The 12,028-nt window shown below is 57.9% G+C and overlaps 1 protein-coding gene across 2 annotated transcripts in view; it reads right to left on the reverse strand.

Moving 5' to 3' along the window:
* The window catches only part of LOC146542034 (sphingomyelin phosphodiesterase 5-like), a 38,325-nt gene that overhangs the window by 14,580 nt on the left and 11,717 nt on the right, over positions 1-12,028 (reverse strand). For both annotated transcript variants that reach the window (XM_085215040.1, XM_085215039.1), the window contains exons 3-6: positions 9,949-10,673; positions 5,063-5,135; positions 3,542-3,682; positions 942-1,031 (exon numbers count right to left, since the gene is read on the reverse strand). In XM_085215040.1, coding sequence (XP_085071166.1) covers positions 942-1,031; positions 3,542-3,682; positions 5,063-5,135; positions 9,949-10,673 — 1,029 coding nt within the window. The remainder of the gene's footprint in view (positions 1-941; positions 1,032-3,541; positions 3,683-5,062; positions 5,136-9,948; positions 10,674-12,028) is intronic.

Raw genomic sequence — 12,028 nt, forward strand, 5'->3', positions numbered from 1 at the left:
GGTTGTAATTTGGGGTTAGATTTGGGATCTGATTTGGGGTTGTAATTTGGGGTTAGATTTGGGATCTGATTTGGGGTTGTAATTTGGGGTTAGATTTGGGATCTGATTTGGGATCTGATTTGGGGTTGTAATCTGGGGTTAGATTTGGGATCTGATTTGGGGTTCTAATTTGGGGTTAGATTTGGGATCTGATTTGGGGTTGTAATTTGGGGTTAGATTTGGGGCTCGATTTGGGGTTGTAATTTGGGATCTGATTTGGGATCTGATTTGGGGTTGTAATTTGGGGTTCTAATTTGGGGTTAGATTTGGGATCTGATTTGGGGTTGTAATTTGGGGTTAGATTTGGGGCTCGATTTGGGGTTGTAATTTGGGATCTGATTTGGGGTTGTAATTTGGGGTTAGATTTGGGATCTGATTTGGGGTTGTAATTTGGGGTTGTAATTTGGGGTTAGATTTGGGATCTGATTTGGGGTTGTAATTTGGGGTTGTAATTTGGGGTTGTAATTTGGGGTTAGATTTGGGATCTGATTTGGGGTTGTAATTTGGGGTTAGATTTGGGATCTGATTTGGGGTTGTAATTTGGGGTTAGATTTGGGATCTGATTTGGGGTTGTAATTTGGGGTTAGATTTGGGGCTCGATTTGGGATCTGATTTGGGGTTGTAATTTGGGATCTGATTTGGGATCTGATTTGGGGTTCTAATTTGGGGTTAGATTTGGGATCTGATTTGGGGTTGTAATTTGGGGTTGTAATTTGGGGCTCGATTTGGGATCTGATTTGGGGTTGTAATCTGGGGTGGGATTTGGGGTGGGATGTGGGGTGGGATTTGGGGTGGGATTTGGGGTTGTAATTTGGGGTGGGATGTGGGGTGGGATGTGGGGTGGGATGTGGGGTGGGATGTGGGTGAGATGTGGGGTGGGATGTGGGGTGGGATTTGGGTACCCATGGCCCACGGCGCTTCCCTGCGCGGCCCCAGACGGCCCGGGTCGCGGTAACGGCGGAACAGCGCCACCTGCTGGCTGCAGACCTCAGCTGTGGGGCAGCAACAGGCGCGGATGCACCCCATAACCCCGCCCCATAACCCCGCCCCATAACCCTGCCCCATAACCCCGCCCCAGAACCGCACCCCATAATCCATAACCGCACCCATAACCCCGCCCGATAACCCCGCCCCATAACCCCGCCCCATAACCCCGCCCCATAACCCCGCCCCATAATCCATAACTGCACCCCATAACCCCACCCCATAACCCCGCCCCATAACCACACCCCATAATCCATAACTGCACCCCATAACCCCACCCCATAACCCCGCCCCATAACCACACCCCATAATCCATAACTGCACCCCATAACCCCACCCCATAACGCCGCCCCATAACCACACCCCATAATCCATAACTGCACCCCATAACCCCGCCCCATAACGCCGCCCCATAACCTCATCCCATAACCCCGCCCCATAACCCCACCCCATAACCTCGCCCCATAACCCCGCCCCATAACCCTGCCCCATAACCCCGCCCCATAACCGCACCCCATAATCCATAACCGCACCCATAACCCCGCCCCATAACCCCGCCCCATAACCCCACCTCATAACCCATAACTGCACCCCATAACCCCACCCCATAACCCTGCCCCATAACCACACCCCATAATCCATAACTGTACCCCATAACCACGCCCCATAACGCCGCCCCATAACCTCATCCCATAACCCCGCCCCATAACCTCGTCCCATAACCTCGCCCCATACACCCGCCCCATAACCTCATCCCATAATCCATAACTGCATCCCATAACCCACCCCATAACTGCGCCCCATAACCCACCCCATAACCTCATTCCATAACCCCACCCAGAACTGCACCCCATAACCCCACCCCGTAACCCCACCCCATAACAGCCCTCATATCCCCTCCCATATCCCCCCCATATCCCCATATCCCCCCCTCAAATTCCCATATCCCCCCACATCCCCCCATAACCTCCCCAACGCCCCCATCCTCCCCCTCCCCCCCATATCCCCATATCCCCCCATATCTCCATATATCCCCACACCCCCCTTACCCCCCATACCCCCATATCCCCCCACATCCCCCCAGATCCTCCCCCTCTCCTCCATATCCCCCCCCACATCTCCCCCATATCCCCATATCCCCCCATATCCCTCCACATCCCCCCATATCCTCCCCCTCCCCCCCATATCCCCATATGCCCCCCATATCCCCCCCATATCCCCATATCCCCCCCATATCCCCCCCATATTCCCATATCCCCCCCCATCCCCCCATATCCTCCCCCATGCCCCCATCCTCCCCCTCCCCCCATACCCCCACATCCCCCCATATCCCCATATCTCCCCACATCCTCCCATATCCCCCATATCCCCCCCATATCCCCATATCCCCCCCCATATCCCCATATCCTCCCCCATATCCCCATATCCCTCCCCATATCCCCATATCCCCCCCCATATCCCCATATCCCTTCCCATATCCCCATATCCCCCCCCATATCCCCATATCCCCCCCCATATCCCCTATCCCCCCACATCCCCCCATATCCTCCCCCTCCCCCCCATATCCCCATATCCCCCCCCATATCCCCATATCCCCCCCCATCCCCCCATATCCCCGTATATCCCCACATCCCCCTTACCCCCCATACCCCCACATCCCCCCACATCCCCCCATATCCCCCATAGCCCTCATACCCCCCATACTTCCCAGACCCCCCACGCCCCCCCACACCCTCCCACCCCCCACATCACCCCCCCCCCCCCGCGCAGCCCTGGAGCAGTTATCGAAGTTGAGGTCCCCGCAGAGCACATCGAAGCCCACCACCTCCCCATAAATCCCATAACCCCCCGTGCCCCCCATATCCCTCATATCCCCTCCCATATCCACCCCATATCCCCATATCCCCCCATATCCCCATATCTCCCCACATCCTCCCATATCCCCCCCATATCCCCATTTCCCCCCCCAAATCCCCATTTCCCCCCACATCCCCCCAAATCCTCTCCCTCCCCCCATATCCCCATATCCCCATATCCCCCCCCATATCCCTCCACATCCCCCCATATCCCCCTATCCCCCCCCATATCCCCATATCCCCCCACATCCCCCCATATCCTCCCCCTCCCCCTCATATCCCCATATCCCTCCCCATATCCCCATATCCCCCCCATATCCCCTATCCCCCCACATCCCCCCATATCCTCCCCCTCCCCCTCATATCCCCATATCCCTTCCCATATCCCCATATCCCTCCCCATATCCCCATATCCCCCCCCATATCCCCTATCCCCCCACATCCCCCCATATCCTCCCCCTCCCCCTCATATCCCCATATCCCTTCCCATATCCCCATATCCCCCCCCATATCCCCATATCCCCCCCCATCCCCCCATATCCCCGTATATCCCCACATCCCTTCTTACCCCCCATACCCCCACATCCCCCCACATCCCCCCAGATCTCCCATAGCCCTCATACCCCCCATACTTCCCAGACCCCCCACGCCCCCCCGCGCACCGCTGGAGCAGTTATCGAAGTTGAGGTCCCCGCAGAGCACATCGAAGCCCACCACGTCCCCGTGGTTGCTGTGCGTCTCCTGGAAGTGCTGCACCCACTGCAGCACCAGCCTCAGCTGCTCACTGCGGATGGCTGCGTCGCCTGGGGGGGGGTGGGGGGGGGGCGGGAGGGGGGCACCGTCACCATTTGGGGTCACCGTCACCACACAGCATCACCACCAGCGTTTGGCGGTCAGCATCCTCCCCATATCCCCCCCGTATCCCCATATATCCCCACATCCCCCCTTGCCCCCCCATACCTCCCACGTCCCCCCATATCCTCCTACATGCTCCCATCCCCCCATATCCCCCATACCCCCCACACTCCCCACATCCCCCATACCCCCCCAACCCCACATCGTACAGCATCACCATACAGAATCACCATCAGCATCACCATCAGCATCACCATCACCGTCACCATCACTGTCATTATACAGCATCACCATCATCATCATCATCACCATCATCATCACCATCACCATCACCGTCACCATCACCATACAGCATCACCATCATTATACAGCATCACCATCACCATATGGTGTCACCACACACCACCACCACTAGGTGTCAGTGTCTCCATTGGGTGTCAGTGTCTCCATTTGGTGTCAGTCTCCAGTGGGTGTCACCACACACCACCACCACTAGGTGTCAGTGTCTCCACTGGGTGTCACCACACACCACCACCGCTAGGTGTCGGTGTCTCCATTGGGTGTCAGTGTCTTCACTGGGTGTCACCACACACCACCACCACTAGGTGTCAGTGTCTCCATTGGGTGTCAGTGTCTCCATTTGGTGTCAGTCTCCAGTGGGTGTCACCACACACCACCACCACTAGGTGTCAGTGTCTCCACTGGGTATCACCACACACCACCACCACTAGGTGTCAGTGTCACCACTGGGTGTCACCACACACCACCACCGCTAGGTGTCAGTGTCTCCATATGGTGTCACCAAACACCACCACCACTAGGTGTCAGTGTCACCACTAGGTGTCAGTGTCTCCATTTGGTGTCAGTGTCTCCACTGAGTGTCACCACACACAGAATCACAGAATTGTAGGGGTTGGAAGGGACCTCTAGAGATCATCGAGACCAACCCCCCCACCACCACCACTAGGTGTCAGTGTCTCCATTGGGTGTGTCTCCACTGGGTGTCACCACACACCACCACCACTAGGTGTCAGTGTCTCCATTTGGTGTCAGTGTCTCCACTCGGTGTCACCACACACCACCACCACTAGGTGTCAGTGTCTCCACTGGGTGTCAGTGTCACCACTTGGTTTCACCACACACCACCACCACTAGGTGTCAGTGACTCCATTGGGTGTCAGTGTCTCCATTGGGTGTCACCACACACCACCACCGCTAGGTGTCAGTGTCTCCATTGGGTGTCAGTGTCTCCACTGGGTGTCACCACACACCACCACCACTAGGTGTCAGTGTCTCCATTGGGTGTCACAGCCCAGCCCCTCACTCACGTTCTGGCGCCTGCAGGTGGGTGCAGCTCACAAAGCCCAGCAGGCGGCAGCCCGACATGTGGCCCAGGTCGACCTGGGGAGAACGGCATCATGGGATGGAGGAGGGCATTATGGGATGGGAGGGGGGCATTATGGGGTGGGAGGGGGGCATCATGGGATGGGAGGGGGGGGATTATGGGATGGAGGGGGGCATCATGGGATGGGAGGGGGGCATTATGGGATGGGAGGGGGGGGATTATGGGATGGAGGGGGGCATTATGGGATGGAGGGGGGCATTATGGGATGGGAGGGGGGGCATTATGGGATGGGAGGGGGGGGATTATGGGATGGAGGGGGGCATCATGGGATGGGAGGGGGGCATCATGGGATGGAGGGGGGCATTATGGGATGGAGGGGGGCATTATGGGATGGAGGGGGGCATTATGTGATGGAGGGGGGCATTATGGGATGGGAGGGGGGCATTATGGGATGGGAGGGGGGCATTATGGGATGGGAGGGGGGCATTATGGGATGGAGGGGGGCATTATGGGATGGGAGGGGGGCATTATGGGATGGGAGGGGGGGCATTAATAGGGGATGGGAGGGGGGGCATTATGGGATGGGAGGGGGGCATTATGGGATGGGAGGGGGGCATTATGGGATGGGGGGGGGCATTATGGGATGGGGGGCATTATGGGATGGAGGGGGGCATTATGGGATGGAGGGGGGCATTATGGGATGGAGGGGGGCATTATGGGATGGGAGGGGGGCATTATGGGATGGAGGGGGGCATTATGGGGAGGGGGGCATTATGGGATGGAGGGGGGGCATTATGGGATGGAGGGGGGCATTATGGGATGGGAGGGGGGCATTATGGGATGGGAGGGGGGCATTATGGGATGGAGGGGGGCATTATGGGATGGGAGGGGGGCATTATGGGATGGGAGGGGGGCATTATGGGATGGGAGGGGGCATTATGGGATGGAGGGGTATGGGATGGAGGGGGGCATTATGGGATGGAGGGGGGCATTATGGGAGGTGGGGGGCATTATGGGATGGAGGGGGGCATTATGGGATGGGAGGGGGGCATTATGGGATGGGAGGGGGGCATTATGGGATGGAGGGGGGCATCATTGGATGGAGGGGGGCATTATGGGATGGAGGGGGGCATTATATGGGATGGGAGGGGGGCATTATGGGATGGAGGGGGGCATTATGGGATGGAGGGGGCATTATGGGATGGGAGGGGGGCATTATGGGATGGAGGGGGGCATTATGGGATGGGAGGGGGGGCATTATGGGATGGAGGGGGGCATTATGGGATGGAGGGGGGCATTATGGGATGGAGGGGGGCATTATGGGATGGAGGGGGGCATTATGGGATGGAGGGGGGCATTATGGGATGGGAGGGGGGCATTATGGGATGGAGGGGGGCATCATGGGATGGAGGGGGGCATTATGGGATGGGAGGTGGACATTATGGGATGGAGGGGGGCATCATGGGATGGAGGGGGGCATTATGGGATGGGAGGGGGGGCATTATGGGATATAGGGGGCATTATGGGATGGGAGGGGGGGCATTATGGGATGGAGGGGGGCATTATGGGATGGAGGGGGGCATTATGGGATGGGAGGGGGGCATTATGGGATGGGAGGGGGCCATTATGGTATGGAGGGGGGCATTATGGGATGGGAGGGGGGCATTATGGGATGGAGGGGGGCATCGTGGGATGGGAGGGGGGGCATTATGGGATGGAGGGGGGCATCATGGGATGGGAAGGGGGCATTATGGGATGAGGGGGGCATTATGGGATGGGAGGGGGGGCATTATGGGATGGGAGGGGGGCATTATGGGATGAGGGGGGCATTATGGGATGGGAGGGGGGCATCGTGGGATGGGAGGGGGGCATTATGGGATGGGAGGGGGGGCGTCATGGGATGGGAGGGGGGCATTATGGGATGGGACGGGGGGCATTATGGGATGGGAGGGGGGCATTATGGGATGGGAGGGGGGCATCATGGGATGAAGGGGGGCATTATGGGATGGGAGGGGGGGCATCATGGGATGGAGGGGGGCATCATGGGATGGGAGGGGGGCATTATGGGATGGGAGGGGGGCATCTTGGGATGGGAGGGGGACATTATGGGATGGGAGGGGGGCATCATGGAATGGGAGGGGGGCATTATGGGATGGGAGGGGGGCATCATGGGTTGGAGGGGGGCATTATGGGATGGGGGGGTTATGTGGTAAAGGTGGTTATGGGTTCTGGGGGTTTCGGGGTGGGGGTTATGGGATGGACGGGTGCTGGGGTGGCTGGGGGGTTATGGGGTGGGGGATCATGGCGTGGGTTGTTATGGGGCGTGGGATTCTGGGATGGAGGGGGGTGTAGGGTGGGGGTTGTGGGGTTGGGGTTGTGGAGCGGGGCATTATGGGGTGGGAGATTGTGGGGTGGGGACACAACGACATGAGGGCACAATGACACAGTGACACAACGACACAACGACACACCAGCACACAACGACACACCAGCACACAGCGACACACCAGCACACAGCGACACGAGGACACAACGACACAAGGACACAACGACACACCAGCACACAACGACACAACGGCACACAACGACACAACGACACACCAGCACACAGCGACACAAGGACATGACGACACACCAGCAACACAAGACACAACGACACACCAGCACACAGCGACACACCAGCACACAGCGACACAGCAACACAAAGAAACAATGACACAACAACACACTAGCACACGACACAACAGTATGACACACCAACACACAACGACACAACGACACAGCGACACAAGGACACAGCGACACAAGGACACAGCGACACAACGACACAGCGACACAACGACACAGCGACACAGTGACACAACGACACAACGACACACCAGCACGCAACAACACGAGGACACAACAACACACCAGCACACAACGACACAAGGACACACCGACACACGCACACACCGACACAAGGACACAACGACACAAGGACACAACGACACAACGACACACCAGCACACAGCAACAGAAAGACACAACGACACACCAGCACACAGCGACACAAGGACACGACGACACACCAGCAACACAAGACACAACGACACACCAGCACACAGCGACACACCAGCACACAGCGACACACCAGCACACAGCGACACAACAACACAATGATACAATGACACAGCAACACACCAGCACACGACACAACAGTATGACACACCAACACACAACGACACAACGACACAACGACGCAGCGACACAAGGACACAGCGACACAAGGACACAGCGACACAAGGACACAGCGACACAACGACACACAAGGACACACCAGCACACAGCGACACAGCACCACACCAGCACACAGACACACACCAGCACACCAGCAAGTGACACAACAGCACAACACACAAACACACAACGACACAACGACACACGGACACACCGACACACCAGCACACAACGACACACGGACACACCGACACAAGGACACACCGACACACGGACACACCGACACACAGACACACCAGCACACAACGACACACCAGCACACAACGACACAAGGACACACCGACACAAGGACACAACGACACAAGGACACAACGACACACCGACACAACGACACACCGACACACAGCAACACACCAGCACACCAGCACGCGACACAAGGACACAAGGACAGAACAACACAACGACACAACAACACAACGACACACCAACACACCGACACAAGGACACACCGACACAAGGACACACCGACACAAGGACACACCGACACACCGACACAAGGACACACCAACACAAAGACACACCGACACACCGACACACCGACACAAGGACACACCGACACAAGGACACACCGACACAACGACACACCGACACAACGACACACCGACACAACGACACACCGACACAACGACACACCGACACAACGACACACCGACACAACGACACAACGACACACCAGCACACACTGGCACACCAGCACAACGACACACCGACACAAGGACACACCAGCACACACCGACACACCGACACACTGACACAACGACACACCGACACAACGACACAACGACACACCGACACAACGACACACCGACATACGGACACAAGGACACACCAATACACGGACACAAGGACACACCTGCACACAAGGACACAAGGACACAAGGACACACCAGCACACAATGACACACCGACACAAGGACACACCGACACACCGACACACCAGCACACAAGGACACACTGACACAAGGACACAAGGACACAAGGACACACCAGCACACAAGGACACACTGACACAAGGACACAAGGACACAAGGACACACCAGCACACAACGACACACCGACACACCGACACACCGACATACCAGCACACAAGGACACACTGACACAAGGACACAAGGACACAAGGACACACCAGCACACAACGACACACAGACACACCGACACACCAGCACACAAGGACACACTGACACAAGGACACAAGGACACACCGACACAAGGACAAACCGACACACTGACACAACGACACACCGACACACCGACACACCGACACACCGACACACCAGCACACAAGGACACACTGACACAAGGACACAAGGACACAAGGACACACCAACACAAGGACACACCAGCACACAACGACACAAGGACACAAGGACACAAGGACACACCGACACAAGGACACACCAACACAAGGACACACCAACACAAGGATACACCGACACAAGGACATACCGACACAACGACACACTGACACACCGACACACCTGCACACAAGGACACACCAGCACACAAGGACACAAGGACACACCGACACAAGGACACACCGACACACGGACACGCAATCCCCCCCAGCCCCGCTCGCTCCGCACTCACCTGGATGCACAGCAGCCCTTTGGCCGCCAGCGCGTCCTCCCCAGCCCCGTTGGGGTAGCAGTAGAAGCTGGCGGCCGCCACCGGGTATCGAGAAGCCACCAGCAGCCCGCTGCCCAGCAACTTCAGCCCCCCGGCGCGGAGCCCCCCGGCGCCCACCCCGTGCAACACGTGGGGGTAACGGAGCCCCAGCTGGCGGCACAGCAGCGCCTCGGCCACGGGGTCAAACACCTCCTGCAGGCACACGAAGTCTGCGTCCGGGGGGAAGCGCTCCCACAGCTGGGGGGAGGAACCCAGGCGGGTGCGGGGTGGGGGTGGGGAGGTCGGGGGGTCTCTGCGTCTCGGGGTGGCCCCGATTGGCTCCCATGGGGTGTCGTCGTCCAGTGGGGTGGCCCTGAGCTCATCCCGTGGGGTGTCCCCGTCCCTCGGGGTTTTGTCCTTTGGGGTGACCCTGACCCCAACCCTCGGGGTGCGCGTGGTTGGGGTCTCCATCGTTGGGTCCTTTGGGGTGTCCCTGACGCCACCCCGTGGGGTGTCAGTGGTTTTTGGGTCCCAGGGGGCGTCCTTCACCCCATCCCTGGGGATGTCGATGACTGTGTCCCTCCGGCTGCCCTTGGATGGCTCCGCTGGGGTGGTCCAGGCCCCCTCCTTCGGGGCACCCATGGGTGGCTCCGCTGGGGTGGCCCAGATGCCCTCCTTTGGGTCCCACGGGATCTCCACAGTCACACCTATGGGGATACGTGGGGCTGTGACCTTCGGGATCTCCGCGGCCAGACCCTCAGACAGCACCACCCATGGGATCGCTGTGGTGACACCCATTGGGTCCTCCATGGTGACACCCATTGGGTCCTGCATGGCGACACCCAAAGGGATCTCCGTGGTGACACCCATTGGGATCTCCGTGGTGACACCCATTGGGTCCTCCATGGTGACACCCATTGGGATCTCTGTGGTGACACTATTTGGGTCCTGAGTGGCGACACCCAAAGGGATCTGCGTGGTGACACCCATCGGGTCCTCCATGGTGACACCCAAAGGGATCTCCGTGGTGACACCCATCGGGTCCTCCATGGTGACACCCAAAGGGATCTCCGTGGTGACACCCATCGGGTCCTCCATGGTGACACCCATCGGGATCTCCGTGGTGACACTATTTGGGTCCTGAGTGGCGACACCCAAAGGGATCTGCGTGGTGACACCCATCGGGTCCTCCATGGTGACACCCAAAGGGATCTCCGTGGTGACACCCATTGGGATCTCTGTGGTGACACTATTTGGGTCCTGAGTGGCGACACCCAAAGGGATCTGCGTGGTGACACCCATCGGGTCCTCCATGACTACACTCATTGGGTCCTTCATGGTGACACCCATTGGGATCTCCGTGGTGACACCCATTGGGTCCTCCATGACTACACCTTTTGGGTCCTCCGTGATTCCACCTATTGGGTCCTCCATGACTACGTTTCTTGTGACCTCCGTGACTACAACCATTGGGAGCTCCCTGGTGACACCCATTGGGACCTCCATGACTACACCCTTTCAGTCCTCTGTAACTACTACACCTTTTAGGACCTCCATGGTGACACCCACTGTGTCCTCCATTACTACACTTTTTGGGTCCTCCATGACTACACCTTTTAGAATCTCCATGGCTACACCCATTGGAACCCCCATGGCTACACCCCTCAAGACCTCCATGGTGACACCTTTTAGGTCCTCCAGAGCTACACCCATTGGGTCCTCCATTACTACACTTTCTGGGACCTCCATGGTTACACCTGTTGGGCTCTCCATGGCTGCACCCATTGGCTCCTTCACGACTACACCTTTTTGGTCCTCCATGGTGACACCTTTTAGGACCTCCATGGTGACACCTCTCGAGAGCTCCGTGACTACACCCATTTTGACCTCCATGACTACACCTTTTAGGTCCTCCATGACAACACCTTTTAGGTCCTCCATGACTGCACCTTTTAGGTCCTCCATGACTACACCTTTTAGGTCCTCCATGACTACACCTTTTGTGTCCTCCATGACTACACCTTTTGTGTCCTCCATGACTACACCTTTTAGGTCCTCCATG

Source organism: Meleagris gallopavo, unplaced genomic scaffold (genome assembly GCF_905368555.1).
Source record: "Meleagris gallopavo unplaced genomic scaffold, MGAL_WU_HG_1.1 scaffold_1, whole genome shotgun sequence".
NCBI classification, from domain to species: domain Eukaryota; kingdom Metazoa; phylum Chordata; class Aves; order Galliformes; family Phasianidae; genus Meleagris; species Meleagris gallopavo.